This window comes from Brienomyrus brachyistius, chromosome 25 (assembly GCF_023856365.1).
Source record: "Brienomyrus brachyistius isolate T26 chromosome 25, BBRACH_0.4, whole genome shotgun sequence".
Lineage (NCBI taxonomy): Eukaryota > Metazoa > Chordata > Actinopteri > Osteoglossiformes > Mormyridae > Brienomyrus > Brienomyrus brachyistius.
This window is the reverse complement of record NC_064557.1, coordinates 1,074,649-1,095,613: the sequence shown is the minus strand read 5'-3', so window position 1 is coordinate 1,095,613 and position 20,965 is coordinate 1,074,649. Positions and strand designations below refer to the sequence as shown.

The 20,965-nt window shown below is 37.6% G+C and overlaps 1 protein-coding gene across 9 annotated transcripts; it reads right to left on the bottom strand.

Annotated features, from left to right (window-relative positions):
- Nucleotides 1-223: 223 nt before the first annotated feature.
- Nucleotides 224-20,702, bottom strand: lcorl (ligand dependent nuclear receptor corepressor-like). 9 transcript variants are annotated; one of them, XM_048995729.1, is made up of 8 exons: nucleotides 20,548-20,702; nucleotides 14,428-14,493; nucleotides 14,157-14,236; nucleotides 13,931-14,060; nucleotides 13,166-13,390; nucleotides 12,894-12,984; nucleotides 3,110-7,629; nucleotides 224-2,924 (listed from the first exon to the last, which is right to left on the bottom strand). In XM_048995729.1, the coding sequence occupies exons 1-7, from the start codon at nucleotides 20,642-20,644 to the stop codon at nucleotides 3,123-3,125; spliced, it is 5,196 nt and encodes a 1,731-aa protein (XP_048851686.1). In that variant the 5' UTR covers nucleotides 20,645-20,702; the 3' UTR covers nucleotides 224-2,924; nucleotides 3,110-3,122. The 9 variants fall into 9 exon arrangements, with proteins under 9 accessions (XP_048851686.1, XP_048851690.1, XP_048851691.1 ...); XM_048995733.1 differs by having other exon boundaries at nucleotides 12,894-12,981; XM_048995734.1 differs by having other exon boundaries at nucleotides 20,552-20,692.
- Between the last annotated feature and the right edge of the window lie 263 nt (nucleotides 20,703-20,965).

The following is a 20,965-nucleotide window of genomic DNA, read 5'->3' as shown; positions in this document are numbered from 1 at the left end:
GTGGTCTCAAATTCAGGATTCTGAATTTAATCAGCATTCTGTGGTAATTCTCTGTCAAACGGCTATAATGTGTGGGAGTACCTTGTGATGGACTGGCATCCCATGAAGTGTAATGTCCTCTGCCTCAAATGTTCTGCACGATATCCCTACATCAGAAAAACCTTGGATCAAAAATAACAATCCAATATTTAGCATTTCAGAATGAACTAGCACTCGACGTGCATTATTGTTAACCATTCAGTCCTTATTTTATTGCACAAGAACTCAGTTCAAAACAGAAGTGTCATGGGACCTTGCCCAGTACATGTTCAGATTATTTAAATCAGATTGCTGTCATTTAGACCACTTAAGGCATAAAGTGATCATGAAACCCTGATGTTCATGTAGCAAAATCAGCAGCTATAAATTCACTTTTCTAATAGCTGTGACCTTACTCTGACAAACTACATTTACCATCTAATTACAAGTTACGTTCAAGATTACGATATAAGTAATAAAACAAAATTAAACTAAAATTTTAAGTCTGATTGTCAATATCTGATAAGATCTACACAAAAATTCACTTGACCTAGAACAGAACCGTTGTGATACACTATTATCTCATCCAGGCTGTTTCCTGCCTTGTGCTCCTCCTCTCATGATTCAAATGGTTGAAATATGAATGGATCGAACAGAACCAGCATGTACCTCGAAGCTGATATCACTTCACCATAAGTGGCAGAATGAAGTTTCTGAAGAATGAAAACATCTTAAACTACTATCACGTTAACATATAAACATACACAGTGCAGTTATTCAAATGCAGTAACATAATTCACTAAGGTTTGACAATGTATGGTTTCACAAGTCGGAATGTTTCATGAAGGTTTATTAAAAAGTGAGAAATGACTTCTGTACCCACTACAATTCAACAGATTAACATCCGATTTATTAAAACTGCAGTTGTGTGTATGCTTCGGTTGGCTACCACAAACAGCAACAGATGTACGTTTGACATTCAGAAAAAGGTAAAAGCAAAAACAGCATCCCTGAGGACAGTTCTCTTGGCATTTGATTCTTTTTAATGTTAATCCAATATAATTTCATTTTAAACTAATTCTTGGAAGTGTTACTGTTGCATGGGCTACGTTTTTACATTAAAGTAATAAAGAACTAGAGCTTAAGTTTTCAAGTCAGTTTGGATGAATATTTTCATTGAACTTATAACAGCCCATGAAAAAACAAAACAAGTCACTGATAAATTGGTGTCCATTAAAATTGTCATTGGATGATTGGATTATATTTAATTGGTGTTACTAAATTCAGAGGCAATCTATTAAACTGATTATGTACAGGGACATAGCAATACCTTGAAAATAACACTGGCAACTGTCCTCCAAGATGAAAATGGGCTGTTCGACCAGAAGCACAACACATATGAATGACAATGTAAAAATTAAGAAAGATATGTAAAATTGTGAAGTCTAAATATAAAGCGAGTTTGAATGAGTTATAGCTGCTTATATTATACCAATAAAGCAATAAAAGTAACTGATTTAAAGATATATTAAATTATTTTCCCTTAATTCCCAGTGCTCTTTCACATCTGGTTCAGTTTTCTTAAAAAAAAAAAATACATTTACAATGAAACATAAAACTTGTGTAGTGTAAAGACAATGACCATTGATTTAAATCGTTTCACACTTTTTTGCTGATTGGCTTGGAAATTTTCATAGCTGCATACAGTATGGATGATCACTTAAAAGTAGTGAACCCATAGGCATACTATGCACAAATGTGGCTTCTGCGAAAGTGTAGCTATTTTTGTCTGAGGTTTTCAGGATGCCTGTGTAATAGAGGTAGGCTTATTATTGAGACGCAGACAACAAATGAAATTACTCTAAACCATAAAGTTATAACACAAAATGAATAACTAACATTTAGAAAAGTTATTGGCATCAAAAAAATATTAAAAGCTTTTAATAAAAATGATACACCATCTGGCTTAAAAAGGTAAACATATTGCACCTATAGAATATCTTGAGACATTAGAAAGGTGGTAGTGAAAGCTATGGTTTCTACTGAAGGATTTGATATAGTGCAACAAAGGTTTTGTTTGTGTCACTTACATTAGTACATTAATGCTCGGAGGCTGGGGAGCTTTGACAGTATTCAAGCAAATTCTTCAAAAACAAAACACGAAAAAACAACACCCCCCCCCCCCCCCCCCCCCAAAAATACCCTCCTCCCCATATAGATGCATATGACAATCATTTACTTAGATGAACCGTTCAATGGTACTGCCAATTTTTTTTTGGGGGAAAACTGCATACCTCAAATAATTTGCAACAACAGAACATATCATGCATATTTCTTTTGGCAGAAGTTAATGCACATTTTAAAAAGGGTTGCCCTAAAATGAATCCTCGATTGGCGTACATAGCATATTACCTAGACAGACTACATTAAAACCTGCAATGTCCAAAAGCAATAGTCAGATCTGTACATTGAATTTTCGGGTAATGATATGTTTGAGACCTCAAATATTTCTAAAGATCAACCTGAGGTATGCCTTATGGCCATTCCTGTAACGCCTATTAAAGTCCTTCATGAATTATGGCCATTCCTTAAAACATTACTAATTTAATTCTCTTTTATGATGGGAATACCTTTTTAATAATACTTTAAAAGTACTATCCAAAGAAAAAAAGTGACAAGCTACTCTAAAAGCATAGAAACATAATTACATGAAATAAAAACAACACAATACAAAATAGTGCAACCTTAATGTATCCTTAATTTAAATTTATGCTACATAATGCTTACTGAGATATTATTGTCAGATTTCTCAACCAGCAGACAATTTGAAGGCACCTTGTACTGAAACAAGTTTTATCTTGTTGAATGCATCTCACCAAGATGGTTTTCTGATTATTTGGAGGTTTCTGCAGAGAAAAAAGCTTACATTAGGAAAAACACACACACTCTTTTATAAATATCCCCCAAAAGTCACTTCCAATAGCAAGCAATTATACATCTGCACATTACTACAGTCTCAATATTACACACAACTTTTTACAATTTTTCTGCATGACACATGCACATAAAGACTTGTCTGAAACAAACATACCCCTTCTTCCCTTCTAGCTGCTGGTCAAAGATTGTCTTGCCATTTTCAGAGGTTGTGATCCACTTGTGCCATAGTTTTTTCTTTTTTGTTTCTTTCGATTTCTGAACTGAATCCGGTCGTCTTCAGCACAATACGAAGACAGAATTCTAGCGGAACGCCTGCTTTCAGTTCTAGCTACATGTGCTATCTCCTTTCTGACATGTCTCTCTGCACATTCTGTTCTTGGAGGCAAACAGTACCCGGACGATGATACATCATCTAGTTTAATTGTGCAAAAATTACATTCTTCAGCTGCAGATTTTGTTTCCGGAGAGTTGATTTTCTTGAGGAATACTCTGCATTCCTTCAGTCGTTCTGGGCTCCAGGTTCTTGAGCAGATTCTCTCTTCCTGGGAAACATCAATCAAGGTCTCTTCAGGTTGTTGGACCCCGAGTTCTTTTCCTTCCATGTTCAAAGAACTATTTTCTGTCTCAAAGGCAGATGCATTGGCAAATGCCTGCCGAAACGCCTTCGATGGTAAATCACGGCAAAGAGCATCAGATGCCCTTTTAAGCATTGGCCGGATTCGATCGTGACACGATTTCTTTCTAGTCATGAACTTTGATTTCACTCTTAAGAGAAGAAATCCGTATTTTCCTAGCATTTTGTGTCTAGACAGAAGACGTCGTTGGCCAAAGCCCCTAGCAATTGTACTTGTTCTTAGAAGAACAAGTCTTCTCTTGACTTTTAGCTGACTAGCGTTAAACATCCTCTTTTGTGCTTTTAGCTGCATTGCTGGACTCTTAGGAACTATTTTGGCAAACTTTTTTACGTGCTTTCTCAGGCGTTCTGCTTGAGGACTAGGGCAAACATTGGTTCTGCTCGTGGCTCTGATTGGATTGTACTGGACAATTTCATAGGGATTACGGACACTGGCCTTCTTTACAATTGCAAGAGACTGAGTCTCTGTGGTTTGCATAAACCAAGCACAAAGTTTATCCATTTTCCAGTGTGTCTGAAAGAGCATTTTTACAGGAGAAAAACAATTCTTTGGAGTCTCATTTTCGGTTTGACGCATTCTCGTTTTGAGGTTAAGTTCCTTCTCTGTGGATAAAGAGTCGCTTGATTCTGCAGACTCTCTGACCCATGTGTCTGACATTCGTTGAACTCTGCTGGCAAACTCGTCATTCAATGTCTCAGCTGAGATAGAAGTATGCCACCATTTGAAAGGTTCATTTGATGTAAAAATTGAATCTACTGAAATTCCAGACAAAAAGCTTAGGTCCTGCCCACAAGGATTTCTTGAAAACAATTCTGAATTTGTAGTACCTGACGTTTCTACAAAAGGTTTTTCAAAACTTTTGAACTGGTTTGACTCACCACTGGTTTTGTTCATAAGCAATTTTCGAGACCTCCGTAACAGTGCATTACTGTGCGTGAATGTCCTGGAGGTAGCCACAGAGTGCAACAAATGAATTGATGGTTTCCTTATTCTCACAGAATGTCTCAGTGGTACCAGAATCTTCTGGCTCATAGTTCCACCTTGTACATTCTCAGTTCTTTTTCCAACAACAGCATCAGACTGCAAACTGATTGTCGTTTGCTCTTTGGGACGGTTTGAGACAAATGGTTTTTCCTTTTGTGGCATCTCATTATTCAATTCTGTCATATCCTTGTCTATACTAATATTTCGTTTTTTTGGAGAAACTGTTGTTACAGTCACAGAGATGCCCGATATCTTAACCTTTGGTGGCCTCCCTGGTTTTCGCATTGCGACTGAACACTTCTGCTCTGTACATTTGATGTTTCTGCTTGAATGTGATCGTTTGTTTTTTACAGGTATGACCAAATCAAAATGTTCAGTTGGTCCACCCAGCAGTTTGTCAGATGACTCAAGATTTGCACTTGACCTTGCAGAATTCTCATTCAGATCATTTTCTGTTTTACAGCCATATGCACTTTGCAATCCTTTCATTTGTTGGTCTGTACCAAAATGTCCACTACTTTCAGATACAAGCCTCCTTATTCTCCTTGATCTTCCATAAACTACAGTGATTTTGAGGTTTTTATTTCTTCTCCCACCATCCTCATCTCGTGAATGACATGCAGTGTTTTTAATAGTATTAGGGCTGCCCTTACTTGAAACACATTTTGAAATTTCACCCTTATGTTTAGGTGGTCTACCAATTGGTCTCTTTGCTGGCTTTTCAATTTGTGGGCCAAGTTTTTTGGGGCGACCAGGCTTCCTTTTTGGGGGAGACATTGATAGTCCATGAACGAGGAGACATGCCTCTCTTTGAATGTTAAGCTCTTCACTTGAACTAGATGCATCAGTAGTGACCGGCCTTTTATGCGGACTATTTTCTTCTCCTCTAGCAACTCTGGGCTCAACCTCTACTGATTTTTCTTCAGTCTTTGCCAGTCCACACCATGATGATTCCACACAAGGATCAAACGTCTCTGGTTGACTTACAGAGCCCGAACTAGCTGACTTGAGAGAATACTTTATTCCCTCCTCACTAATAACTGGAGATACAAACATGAGTCTTATTGGACTTGAATATGGAGTAAGAGAACATTCATTGGTACTCAAAGCATCTTTCATGGTGTTAATGCCTTCTGACAAATTGTTCTCCATAATTTCATTGTTCAGGTGGTTCTGATCATTGGTGAGAGATCTCAATTTAACCAAGGAAGCAACTGTTCTTCGTTTTGACCGTCTCTGAAAACCTTTGACTTCACCATCATCAGATGTGGCGTTTTCCAACAGAGGTGGAGTCATTTTTGCTGATCTAGTTCTGGGTATATCTGATAGATTGAAGTCTGTTAATTTCAGATCATTACATATGTTTTCTCCAGATCTCCCTGCATGCCTCACAGTCTGAGATAATTCATTCTGCAGGTCTAACTTAGTTGTGGATTCATTTAAATCTAAGTCTGATGGGGATATTTCAGCACAAACAGCTGTTGGATCTTTCTGGCCTCTTTTATTAAAAATGCTTTCAGAAAAACAGGCAGCAAAGTACATCTTTCTTGGCTCAGTGACATATGCAGAAAATCTCTGTGGCGGAACAATGTTCCTCCTAGATCTACTTGCATCAGTGACAGGCTGAAGAGACAAACTTAGTTTTTTTATATCTGTGTTCCCATTCCTACAGTTTCTGTCTTTCAGAACTTTTCCCTTGCGTTCCGGTGATTTTCCCTTGTTTTCTAATCTGCTACAGAACAGTTCAGTGTGGTGTGGAGAGATCCGATTGTTCCATGTGTCTGTCGTTTCACTCTTTTCACTTTCTGAAAGCTTATCCTTCTCCGGGCTTGTCAGCAATACGTCTACACAAGATTGTGTTTTAAAGTAATCTCTTGCAATAATTGTTCCCTGCGTTTCCAGTTCCAGCTTTCTCCTGCAGGGTAATGAACCTAGACTAACAATGTCTCTTCTGATTTGCACACACTGATGCCAAGAAGGGGCCAGGTCAGGAGATCTTACTGCATTTAAGGTTTCTTGCTTCCTATGAAAATGCTCCTTAAGGTTGCAATCATCGTCGGTTTCCTTGTGTAAAATCGTAGTTAAAATTTCCTCCAAGTGAACGCCATTGCTGCATGCCAAGCTTTGCTTGGCAGAAGGTCCTGAATTTTGTTCTTTTTCCAGTGGTTCAATGGGTTTCAATTGCTTGAAACACTCCATTAGATTTTGTAACACATTCCCACTTTGATTTTGTTCAAAGTTTCTTTCTGTTTGCGCACAACAGTCAGTGCAGTCTTCACAGGGAGTATGCTTTTCAGTCTCTTCAGTGCTAGCATTGTCTTTATCAAACTCATGAAAGAGGGGATCGTCTTCCCCTTCATGCGAAAAGAGAGATGCCGACTGGTTACTGAAACAGTTGCTTTCTGCAAAAGGGCAGATAATGCTTTTATCGCTATTCTTAGCACCAACATCCAAAGGAATGGGGGACAGAGGTGGAGGAGAGGGGCTACAAGCCCTGATACAGGGGCTAAATGAATCACAGACTTTATGAAGCATAAAAGGAGAGCTCACTACACTTCTGACTGGAGTGATGTATGTGCTCTTGCTGAGGCTCTGATAAGTGCATGTACATCGCTGAGGATGAGAATAGCTGCCACACGAACTAGGACCACAGACTTCGTTAATGCAACCGATATCCATCCTTTGACATGAGAAGTAATGCAAGTTCTTCAGACAGATGCACACGGGAGTCATAGAGCAAGAATTCAGCCTACAAGAGTGCACACAGCATCCATCTGACGTTCGGTAATCTGTAAAAGCAAAAATGTCTTTATCAGAGTTCTTCCCCAAACGACAGGACAAGGAATCTGCCTGTGAAAAATGTCTGCAGCCGTCTGCGTAGGGAGTGACAGAAATGACGTAATCTTCATGCATGTACTTTAAGATATGATAAAGCAGCATCCTATGGCATGGGCAGAATGATGAAAGGACCATCTGCAGCACGGTACACTTGATTTGTAACTTTTCTGCTTCTGCATCCAAGTGGACTTTCTCACCACCAGCCAGGGCCACGGAGCTATATGAAAAATGCAGGAATAGAGATTGTTACGTACAAGTTTCAACAGACTTATGAAAATGTGTTTGTATATATTTAGTCTAAACTTGTAGTCAAAAAACAACTTCCAGATTCACTAACAGAAGCTAAACAAAGTTATAGCATTAACATTCATATCTAAAAATCTGACTGTAGTTTACTTGGAGACTTAGTCACAAAACAGTTCTAAATATGCCCGTCCAAAGCTGGATGTTACATAAAGTAATGTAAATGAAATGATGAATCACACATTAGGATGTCATCTGTCCTATGAACTGGGTGAAAATAAGCACCACTTATTTAGTCTTATGATATAATCTGTTTATGCCCTGGAGACTGCATTTCCTAATATCAGACAACCTTGGACAAAACAATTTAGGACATTAATCCTCTTTACAAAAGTTCACATCTGTACATCACAACTAAGTGTATAGAACAATAGCTTCAAGAAACACGCAAACATTTCTGGTGTTCAGACAGCACTGTGCCTTACGCCAATCTTTGAAAAGACCTGAAGACATTACTCTGAATCTATAGAACCATGAATTCCAGTTAAGTCATAAAACTTACATTTTACTGGACGGGCAATTTTTAAATTATGGGAGCTCTGCAATAACGTGCTTCAGGTCTCTGTATATCAAACATATTCAATATGCTATTGTTTACATGCTATACAGTTCCATACAAAAACTGAGAAATGGCAATAATACAAACCCACATTTGGACTCACGCAATATATGGCAATAGTTTCATTATAAACCACATCTTAGAAATTCTGGAAAATATCAGTCAATGCAAGCGACTGAGAATAAAAAGTTGATATTAACTGAAGAAGGTGCTCTTGATAAATGTCCATTAACCTACATTTCAGTTTCAGGAGATAGCACACTGGACAGTATTAAGCACTCCACAGAATAAAGTATTAATAAAGGAGCTGGAATACAAAACATCCATAATTTAAGTACTGCTGAATTGTGTGTATTACCCAAGCAAATGCTAGTTTGTAGCAACAACAAAAAAAGCACATTAATAACCCGCCCGTCTGATTTGGGAGTCTGAAGTGTCACATTCATAACATAAGATTGAGGTCAACACAGGGTTTCAGGTTACTCTTAACATAATTTTATTGACAAGTTGCAGAAGGCAAAGGATACCGATTGTTGCAACGCTCAAAACTATAAGAAAATGGTTATACATCCAGTTTCTACTTTAACAAAAGTAATCTTTCACAACACAAATTATAACTTCAATACACTGACAAGACCAAAATGAATTTCGCAAGCAATGCGTCAAATTTCAAAAAAGTAAATGTCTACATTAAACATTAAAATGCGAGAAATATTCTAAGGAATTAACAGAGGCCAGGTATATTGGTTGAAATGAATTTAGCAAATTTTTCCAGAAAATTGTGACCAATGAGGAGTACTAGGAGCCTGGTCAATTAGGCCTATTAAGTCTCCTATGAATCAGTTGGAGCCTGTGTTAAAGTAACCAAAATGTAAAAATTCTGCTTTTAAAATATGGACAACAGGAAAGATACTTTTTCAAATTATATTTTGCAAGAAGAGAAATGCACTTTATTAAGGAACAAGAATATTTGTGGGCACCCAGATAAAGATACTGGTTTCAAATAACCGTTATACTCATTATATAAAAGAATGTCATTCTATCACACTATGTAAAAATCCTGTAGGGATTATTTCAAAACTGAAAATGTAAAATTTCTAGATAGTCATTCTCACTTATGGCTTTAAAAGCTCCTTTTACCTCTTTTCAAAAATGTACATCATTCATTAGCATTTTAGGTCTTTAAAGGGACACCAGAGTTTTGTATTAAAAGTAGAGAACACTTAATCACATATGCATGCAATTGCAGTAAAACACATTTCACATTTCATGTGCAAAAGCATCAAAGTGCTTTAATACAAACTAAACACAACCAAAGTATTAAATTCACATAATCAGACAATCACGAGGGGGGAGACTACAACACAGAACATTTACATAAACTAACAAACTTAATCATAGTGCAATTTATTTATGCATAAATAACATTACATTTGCTTGACCGCAAAATGAAATAGGGAAAACAAAAAAAAAAAGAAGGCTGTCACAAGTATTTTGAGGATTGTGACAAATACTGCAGTTTAAACTCAGACAAAAATTAAATATTCATTTCCATATAAAAACTGTCAATAGCTACCAAACTGTTTAAACAACCATTCTGAGCAGTAGTTCTAAAAAACAGAGGCACTGAGTTTTTATGAAAAGCTTATTAAAACATTCAAAGTAGCTATAAGTTAGAATACCATTGAAGCAGGATTTTTAGGGTGATTAAAGAATACCTCTGTCTTTCGTATCAAACTAGTGCCCTTTTATAAAGTTACATGTAAACAAAATACAAAAAAACTGAGATACAGGGACTAATCCATTCACATAAAAGTCAGAAAGGTATGGAATTTTGAATTTGATTTCAGACTGAAAAAACTTCCGAGATCCATCCACTAATTTTTAATACAGAGGGTGAAAATTTGTTCTGCCCACCTAACTTAACAATTATGAACTGTATAAAACAATATTTCAAGCAGCTTGTTTGTGGAGAGAAATATAAACCTGAATTGTAATTTTGGTATAAGCAGGATAGAGTTAACGATGCATTTGACATTTGGAAAAACTATTGAAATATACATTTTCACAAAAGAAATGTAAATCACAGCAGCAGAGTTAAGTGAGGTTTACAGTAGTATTTTGTGGAAAAACCTTCATAAATACATATATACTTTATAAACATCACACATTCATTAACTTACCATTCTCAAGTTTATGTGCACACTTTCAACATGCTTTATCGCATTCCGACTTACCCACTGTTTTCTTTTGCTAAACCCATTTGAAATTTGATAAACTCTTCTCTTTAAATAGTTTGTCAAGTTAATAAAAAATGCAACTCATGGTGCACAAAGCCACCACCGAGTTTTTAAAATACTTCTCCTACTTTTCTTCCTATTAGTACTACAAACTGAGAACATGCCAATAGGAATTTGTGCTACTGTTGGCATTTGGTGTCCCGATCAACAGCAGACATTAGTACCATGATTTGATAACACACACTCAAAGACTTGAGTGAGGCAAACTGATCATGTTCCAGAATTAGTGCGAGTGGCTTTTAAACTGGATGACCTACCCAGAATGAAAGCTGCACATAACAATCATTAATGCTCAAGACAAATTAAACCTGAATATTCCAGAAAAATGCAAGTTTATATACACCCCAAGACAGTGTTTTACAACATCAATATTTATAATATATCCACAGTGAAAACCCTGAATAGCTCTGTTTAAAAGGCATGTGTTGTGTCTGAACTGTTTACTGAAAAATATCCTGTCAAAGCTTGAGAATTCAAGTGCTATGGGTAGACTTGAAATGAGGTCTAGAACCTGGAGTTGTTTGTCCCTGAATCGGTCACAGATTCTGACAATCTGGGCTTCTTTTTCGGTGGGGTCTTCAGTGTTCCAGAACGCTCCTTCACTTTGTACTCTAAAGTGCTGTGAGGTACTCTGTATATTCCTTGTGCTTTAGAGACACTCATCTTGCCACTCATGACCATTGCAATGGCTTCTTCAAGAATATCGTGATCATACTGCCGGTATCTGCCACGCTTTTTCCTGGGCTGTTTTTCTCTCCGGTCCAGATCTTCAGCATCTTCAATGGAACCGTTATTCAAGTTAAGACACAGCGGAGAAAGATCTGCTTGCATGAGACAGGATTCAATACCAGAGTTTAGAGGTACAGAACATTCCATTTTGTTTTGTTTGGGGAGTATGGTTTTGAGTTTTTGAAGAGATAAGCCATCTGGCACTGGTGCACCTTTTGACACTTGATACATTACATCTACGAAACTGGAGATGTCAGCTTGGGATTTGGGCACAGCACTGGCTCGTACCTGAGGGATTTTTAAATGTACTGCAGGACCATTCAAATTCTGAAAGCAAAGGCTTTCATTTTTCTCTTTTAGCTGAGAAAACATTTTCTGCAGAGTCAGGTGATGGAGGTAAGAGGAAGCTGCAGGCAACTTCAGCTCAGAGTTTTCGGTCATGCCAAATTTACCCTGCTGCTGCGAGAGCTCCACTTCAGCTCGGGCCCAACTGGCCACTTTGCGCAGGACAAGGCGAGTCTCTCTGCTTCTTGAGACAAAAAGGTCAGTCCCGTTATCCTGGCTGAAGTTTTCCAACACTGACAGTTTTCCTTCAGATAAGGCGTCTAGCTGGAGTAGCAATGTTTTCTGAGGTATGCCGTATAGTATGGCCGCTTTGTGAATATCCAACGATCCTGACTGAATGTCTTTCAAAGCTTTTGAAAGCAAACCTTCCGAAAATTCAGAGCTTCTTTCCACAAAGTCATCTTTCTGCGGTCTCCTAAGATGGATGGAATGAAACGATGGTAAGCTGACGCATGACAGACTGGTAAACAGCTACGGAATGGAAGGGTCCACTCCTTTATTCCTTGCTTTGGTAACATCACTGCTTCTCACATTGCCTTATGTCTCTGAGCTGTGGCGTAAATTGCTTTAAGTTGCAAACGATAGTCCTGGAAGGACAGCCTGTCAATCGTGCGGTAACAATGTTTATGGTGGCACTTCCAGTATTTTGTTTTTTGCAATTCAGCAGAATTTGTATTTCAAAGAGTCCAATAACTTCATGGCTTAGAGTAGAGAAAAAAAAAACAAACCAGAAGTTGTACATTATTGCTGATATTGTCCTGAACTGCTCATGACTGTGACGTTACCGCTGAACAAGTAATAAAAGAGTCAAACCCTTGGTATTACAAAACAGAAACCAAAATAAAACCTTCAAGAATAAAAAGGTTGCATTGCCAATGAAGACATAAAACAAATCAAGAGCACATGCAAATCTTGGTAGGGAAAAAAAACCAACAACTTACAAAAGTAAGTTTATCAATGAGACTGGCATTGAAAACCTCATCCTTCGAAATGGCAAAGGAGTTTCAAGCAAGTGACCACATTCAGTACAATTTAAGCTGTCAAAGATGGTCTGTGGTATTTTCAATATACAATGTAGGTATTTAATGTGATATTTCAGCACTCCCAATACAGAAATAATTCCCAACACATGTATGTTATCCCATCAGTGAAGCCAGTCTCAAAACAGACTGACAAATCAGAGTGCCTAATACTGCCCTTTAACAATGACGTGTAATTAAGAACATTAAAATAAACAGTACTCACCCTGAAGTGTTCTGATTAGTGGATGCATCTGCACATGTTGACAATGTGGAGCCGGAACGATTCTTCTGTGAGAGGTCAAGCACCCCACCTGCTAAATAAACATAAAAAATTAGATATTGCATCTAAATACCTTAATCTGTGCTCTTAAACATTTAAACGAAGACAAGCAAGCACATCAACTAAACATTAATGCACTAAATCTGCATCCTATTGGTCAGCATGTGAAAACATATTCAATAAACCAAATTATTGGTTTACACACAGTTGTTTACCTTGTTCAACATTCAGATGGTTTCGATTCACAGTAAGGTCCAGTGGTTTGTCTTGATCTGAGGGATGCTGACTGTCACAAATTAAATTCGTATCCAGCGACGACCCATTTTTTCCTCCTTGAATTTGACTTTTTGAAGCATATTCGATGGCAAATTGACGGATCATCCTTTTCATTAATTCCTGAGCAACTAAGGGAATGTTCGGGTCACAGCTCTGAGGGAGGTCTGGCAAGAGAGAGAGACTTCTTAAATAAGGGTAAAAAAATATATTTTTCTAAAAGAAAAAAGTGAAAGGTAAGAAAGCACAAACACCAGTATCATATGTTCAGGGAGACACCCAACGCAATTCAAGGTTAAAAATGTTAAATTCTTCCAAAGTCTCAGGCTGCTGTATAAGAAAGTCAATGGGATGCAATTGCTATTATTTACCAAGAAAAAAAGGCAAGGTAACTACATAATTATACTTTCAAGTGAAGGTCTACAGCAGCAGGAAGTTGACAAGAAATGCAAACAGAAGCCAAGTATTGCATAGACACTGAGGGTGTACACATCCTTTGTGAAGCAGAGATGCAGCACTGTCTGTCTAACCACACATTTTTTGGCGGAAACAAAGTGTGACCTTGTTTGGTTTAGTGTTCTTTAAAACCTACAGCCTAGTTCAGTCTTTTGCGTAGATGCATTAATGTTTGCTTCAGAAGAATCTCAGTAGATAACATGAAATCATTCATAAATTAAAACTTGCACGTTAAAACATTTTCTACGTACCTTTCTTCCGAAAGATTGCATGAAGAAACTTGTCGGCTTGATATTCGATTTTCTCAGTGTTCGACTCGCCCTGAGGAGAAGTTCCTTCTGTTGGAGTTGACTGTAGTGAACAGACAGCTGGAATATGGTCCTGTTTTAAATCAGAATAAACACAGATTAACAAAATACTTAAGTGTTAACTGAGTGTAAGGAGTTACATTTTAAAAGAAATCATGGTAAACATTACCCCAATTTTTTCTAACTGTAGACTGCAGAAAGAACAGCTGGCATCCACGGACCAATCATTAACCACATCTGGTTCACAGTCTATGAAGACACATTTATTACAGTTTTTACCCCGTCTTGCTTCAAACATGCTTGAACACCTGACAAAATGTATTAAATAAATAGCAATAAAAGTGATAGTCATAATGCTTAAAAACTAGCATTAAAAATGAAGCATAAGAAACGCAATTCAGCATTCAATGATTCAGTGAAGTGCTGTGCTTACACCTTACCATCAAATATACTAAGATCTCTGAGAAGCCTCGTTCCATAGATTCCTTCTAATATACTTTCAAACCCTGCAAAAAGAAAAACAAAAAATTAGAAGCATTACCTATGGCAGCTTTCTTCACCACTGCTAAGATTACAAGCCAGATCCCCAACCAACAAGGCACCAGAGGTGCATGGTACCTGAGCAAGGTACCGCCTACAAGCACTGCTCCCTGGGCGCTGAATTAGCTGCGCCCTGCTATGTTACGACGTCATATATGGGTTAAATGCAGAGAACATATTTCGTTGCTGTGTACTGTGGTGTCAATGACCACTGATTACTTGATTCTAAATCAGATGGAGAAAAAAAGAAAAACCTATCACTCCATTTAGCAATAAAACGGTAAAGCCAAATTGTTTATTAATAATGTTCGATGAAATGTTTAAAATTAAAACTTCTCTAAATCAACACCTTACTGCAGCCTGAGAGGAAGTTTTATGGAATGTGGTTAGGGCAGCAGTATATATTTCGATTATGGCACGTGAGCAATTATCACCAGGGCTTTAGATAACAGGCATAACACTCGTCCGGACCCTGGCTTTTCAGTAATATACAAGCATTCACTTATGTCCACAATTTGGTAAGAAGATTAGCAGTATGCTTAAAATATCAATGAGAGGCACATTATGATGCCCAAAAGTTAGCAAACTGTATACATTCAGTGTATCCTTGTCTAATAAATGTGTTGGAATTTAAACTGCAAAAACCACCACACTACCAATGTCTTTTTTACGTTATCCACAATATCTCGTCTTTTCAAAAGATGTTGCGGCTGCTGAACAGCCCCTTACCCTCCCCGCCCCTTCAGTACTTATCGCTTCCACGATTTACCAAAGCAGTATGTGGCATGCTTCTTCAACTAAATTTAAAACATAATAGGGATGGGCCAATCAACATTTCTTCAGTTCCAATCCAATTCTGCATTTTGAGTCTGATTTGAATATCTTACCAAAGCACGTAGCGAATGCTTAAAATGCCCCACAATTTTTTCCCCCACTGGCAACAATGTCACTTACACTTTGCTGCGAAAGCAGCCCTCGTCTTTTACAAGCTGCAGTGAGTACGCAAAACAGCCCAAGCTAGTGACTCCCAAATCATCCATTGTATTTTTACATTACTCACGTTGTCTCGCACAATTGCGTATGCTTTGTTAGTGTTTAGGGGAAAATCCCTCTATTTCCACCTCACAAATCTTTGTTTTTAAAGATTGCAAATCACTGTGCTACTAGTTGTTGTAAAACCATAAAATACTTCCAGATAGTTTCCCTCTTATTTGATCTTCTTATGCTCCTAGTACTGCAAGGGGTATGCACATGACATCACAGCATGCGAAAGTCACTGCGCTCACACCCACTGATAGGCAGATAAACTGAGTGTCAGCGTCACCATTCAACTCGAATGCCTAAAAAACATATATACAACAGGAAAGAACTGTCATGTGATTGAACAAATAGATTTAAAATGAAATAGGAGCGGTCTTTTTAGATACTGTCAAAAAAAAAAAAGTATAGAATGTGGATCAGTCATGTACGGCTGATACCCGATCCATCAAATAGGTCAGGAAGAGCGCAGATACCGAACCGAATAATAGACTGGTGCATCTCTAAAACATAAGGATATGCCAAAATTACACAGATTACTACTTCTGGGCTTCATAATATGGCTCTTAATATTTTAGGCGTACTACTAATCCACTTCCCAAATTGAAGGTGTAAGTAAATATCCATATAGTTCAGAAAAGTTAGCATCCGGAGAGATGTTTGCAATGGTCATCTAAAACCCAGGGGCTAGTTGCACAAAACACCATTAAGTCCAAGTTAAAGTTTCCTTGAAATAAAATAGGTAGTACAAAATACCTTTAAGTCTATTCCTTAAGGTGTCCTTGAAATATCCATGCAAGTTTTTTTTTCCCTTTAACTTGATCTTTAAATATAAGAACCCCTTAAAAGTTCCCTTAACACCTGCACAAGGAAAGCATATTAAAATACCGCTCTTAACCACAGCACAGCTGAGTTTATGGCAAAAGAAAAACGCATCCCGAGAAGAGTTCCACAACAGAGAACACAATGGATACGATTGATGATGATCAGCTGATATAGCAGTACAGATTTGACCGGCAGCTGATTTATGATTTTATTTATACGACCCAGAATGTTTATATTTCGTTATTAAATCTGGCTAGCAGATTGGCCTTTAATTTTCCACAGAATGAAACGTAATTCCACTAATAAGTGCTGGCAAGTTTCAAAAAGACAGAGACAGAAGTATCAGTTATCAATCGGATTTCCGGAAACAAATATGAAGATGCATGCAAAAAAGGTGTTCATTAATGCATTTACAAAAACAATTCCATCTGCTCACTACCTCCTTTCCCTGCACTTCCGCCTATCTTCCAAGTTAGAATCGGGGCTTGTAATCAGCCAGTCAGTAAAGCTTAAATCACCATATGCCCCACTCAGTAGTTGTTCTTCCAGCAAGAAGTACCTACTCATAGTGAACACAATACACCAGGGGAAACAGTCTAGATTTTTATCAGGTAAGGATGCAGTGATAACAAAATCCAGCTTTTATTCAGACGAATAGTAAGTTTAATTTCATCATTGTCAGTGCACATTTTCACGTTTGTGTTTTAGTTCTTTTCGTCACGCAAAAAAACCCTTCATTAGGCCATATTTTCATCAAAGAAATTAAAACTGGAGGTGATAACAGGTATAACAAACAGGTATAAGTGCATGCAAACAAAAGGTCTCCATGGAAACTGTACAATTTTACTGCTGTACAATCTTTCAGTGCAATAAATCCCTTAAGGATTTCTCCTGAACTAAGGAAACCTTTTAAGAGATTCTGTGGAACACCCTTAAATAAATCCCTCAGCTAAGGAGAAGTTAAACCTAAAGTGTCATGCTTAAGGGGAAAACTTGAGGCACTTTGTGCAAACAGTTCATAGTGATTAACGCGCATGCAGCAAATATTCAAGGTTATATATCTCAATGTGATATGGTGCAGCCCTAGATGGGGCATTTAGACAACCAGATGCAAGTCTTCACATGAACCATGCGAAAAATGTTGACAAATGTCCATGCACTTGATAAGTATATAGCAAATAATTTACAGTGAGCCAGCTAGATTTCATTCTCAACATATATGGCTAGTAACTCATTTTCAATTAATGACCAAATATATGTATTTCGGTGGTCATTTTGTTGCAATAATTTATGAAGCCGAAGGGTCTTGTATTCCAAAAACGCGCATGCATTTACTACAATGTGGCAGCAAGTTCACCTTATACAGTGCATGCGAAAATATTTGTTGTTGATCCAAGATCACTTTATTGGAAACTGGATACAATAGTTTTCAACAGTAAACTGAGTTCACATTTTATCCCCCCCCCCCCCAAAAAAAAACTTGACACCCCTAATTTACCACAATCACCTATAATTCACTACCTTCCCACCTATTTCTGATTTCTTTTGTTCACAAAAATTCACTTTCATAACCTTTTTGAATTCTTATAGGTGATTTATGACAAATGTGAATCACATTCAACTTTTATAGACAGAACATTTTAGGTTTCAGAAAAATGCAAGCATAATTATTTAAGGGACTCTCTCATGAGGTAATACCTTACAGTTAAATACAAAGAAGATGCCGGTGTTGATTCAGGTATATGCAACCTCCGGACTAAATTTCTGAATAGGGGAGATTAGAAATGTCTAATTTAAAAAGTTTCTTTAAAAACACATTTGAATATAGTCACTTTAAAGATTATTTCTATACACTTGCCACACCATAAATCTTCACCAATATATGAAATCTCAGATGCCATTATGTTTAATTCAATTTCAGTTTGCACTAATCGAGCCAAGCTTCAGTCTGCTCATATTCTATTTATGACACCCAGAAGATGGCTGTCCATTTTCACTGCAGATAGAGTTTGACCAGTCAGTAAGAGTGCTACTTAAAAGGCAGGGTAGCTGCCACAAGCTATTAACATTACATTAAGTTATTCAGTTTTTGGTTGCACATCTCTTGAATACTTGCAGGTTGACAGCAAAAAAAATCAATACAAGTCCCTTGCTCACAAACAGTTTAGGTAGTTATTTGATTACACAATTAAACAGAATATAAGCTTCTACTTTGCAAGGGAACTGCAGATATTTCGCATCACAAAACCACAAATATTCCAAAAGCAAGTTAGTCATTTTGCACATGAAAAACATATTTATACTAACATGCACATTTTCAGCAGCTGAATCCTCAACTGTCCTTTTACACCCTCACCACCTTACTTTTAGCATCACAGTCTTAATGTAACCACAATTGTAATATAGTTCTAAAACATCCCAGTGCACCATAACTGTTTGTTATTTACTGCATTGCAGTGTTTCTAAAACATTACAGTATAGCAACATACATCACCCCATGTTTATCCTTACTTGAAATCTAAAAAAAAATAATTAAGGTTTGCAACATTGTAATAGATAAAGGCATACAGCATAACTGCAACCAAGAGATGCATGTGTACCTCAACAGTATGTACTGTTGTACAGTAATCGGATCCAATGAAAGAAAGCTATTCATGCAAAAGGTCGCAGTCTTATACTGTTGAAACAAAATGCCATGTGTTCATTTGAACCTAATTTTTTTTAACCAGCTTAAAATCTTCTAAACACTATTTCACAAATTTCGTTTCGGGTGACAAAATACACAATGAAATCTTCAAAGCGTGACAAGACAGATGCAGTAAAGCAAAAACAGGAAAGCTCGTTCAGATGTGATACTCCCAGTCGCATTGTCATACAGCGTTCAAATACAAACGGCATTGTAAATCAGACAAATTCATAAATGCTGTTCATACCGATTCCGAAAAATAAAGTAAATTTTGGTTACAGTGAATAGTACTGTTTTTTACAAGTTCGCAATAGAAGCTTAACTGTACTTAAGCAAAACTTCAGTGTTAATATATAAAATATATGAAATGTCAGTTAAAATGCTGTAATCGTAAGGAACGAACGTGTCCTAGAGGAGAAAAATGAAACAAAACAGCCATTCACCGACAATGGCCGGAACCGCATAACAACCAGCGTGCCAGAATTCAACATTTTCTTAGAATCTCAACTTACAATTAAGTCGGTAGCAATATGAATATATCCAAGTAAAATGCAAATATTTATGAAGGCGTTTAATTCAGACAAACACTGAACAGAGATGCAAAGCTGGCGAGTACAGCTACTTAAAAACTAACTTCATTTGAAGTTGGTAACACTCACCGATTAGACACACATGAAATAATTATGAGAACAGTTGCTTTTAAGCAAAACCTATACTCCTTGTTATATCAAGTAATACTGTATTATTCAGACTGTCTAGTCACTATCGTTAAAGTTGCCCGAGCGAGCTGAAGTCAACCGGCTTCACGACCGTGACACCCATACCAAGAAACAAGCTCCCAACCGAGGCATCAAACGCGTTATTAGGGATACAAGCACCTCGCTCAAAATGCCAGGTAGCTAAAGAAGAGGCAGTTTCTCGTTCATTGTACGACCTGCAGGCGCGCGAGCTGGAGAAGAAGCCCGGTAAGCGAGAGCGGGGTCGCGTTTATAAAACAACACGGTCACGTGAAGCCGACAAAGGACAGCCGTTAAGATTTCGGCGAGTATGGGGGAAAACTGTCAAATAAAAGCAAAAAGGCCCCGGTTCGGTCCGCAACTTCCTCACAAGGGCAGAATTTTTTCAAAAAGAGCCGCGTCAAACTACTTGGCGCGATGAGTAGTTTTTGTTTTTTCCTCTTTTACATTTTTTCATGCACACTTCATAACTCATTTTAGATAGAAATTCTCAGGGGAGGGGGGAGGGGGGATACGGGACGTTAACCGGAACACCGAAGAGTCAAGACAAAAGAAAATGGAGACAGAAATGGTAGCTAGCCTGCCAACTACCTCTTCAGTTCAATATAGCTCAAAAGCTAGTTAGCAGATTAGCCGGATTGTGTAGTAAAGCAAACACAAAGCAGCACTAACCGCAGTCGCACCAAAAACATACACACGACATACAAATCAGAAAATGGACCACCTATTCTTACCTACACAATGGATCAATTTGTGTCGCCAGGAGTCGAGTTCCCGCCGGAATCCTTTTCTCTCTGCCGTACATTTCGAGCTACGGCACTGGGTAGCCATTCTGTCTGTTCTTCTCTACCTCTGCGCGTGACGTCACTCCCTGACTCTACATCTTACGCTCGGTTGATTGACACGTGTCACACGGGCACGCTGAGGAGGAGCTTATCAAATTAACATGAGATGCTGTTAGTCAAAGGTGACCCAAGCTACAGGCTAATTATTCTTCTTGCACTGTAAGAAACAATAGATGTGATCACACTACTGTGCAACACTCTATATTTTATGCTTAGTTTTTTTTATTTTATGTCCGCTGTTCAAGTTGTTTTTTTGAAGGCTAATATGAATATGAAACTATTGAATATATGTCCATGCATCTTATTA

What these genes read in the sequence shown, in the direction of transcription:
- lcorl (XM_048995729.1), bottom strand. Translation starts at nt 20,644, where the DNA reads ATGGCTACCCAGTGCCGTAGCTCGAAATGTACGGCAGAGAGAAAAGGA. An exon ending in AGATCTTAGTATATTTGATG is followed by an intron (nt 14,237 to 14,427) that starts GTAAGGTGTAAG and finishes GTGTCTTCATAG; the next exon opens with ACTGTGAACCAGATGTGGTT. An exon ending in TACAGTTAGAAAAAATTGGG is followed by an intron (nt 14,061 to 14,156) that starts GTAATGTTTACC and finishes GATTTAAAACAG; the next exon opens with GACCATATTCCAGCTGTCTG.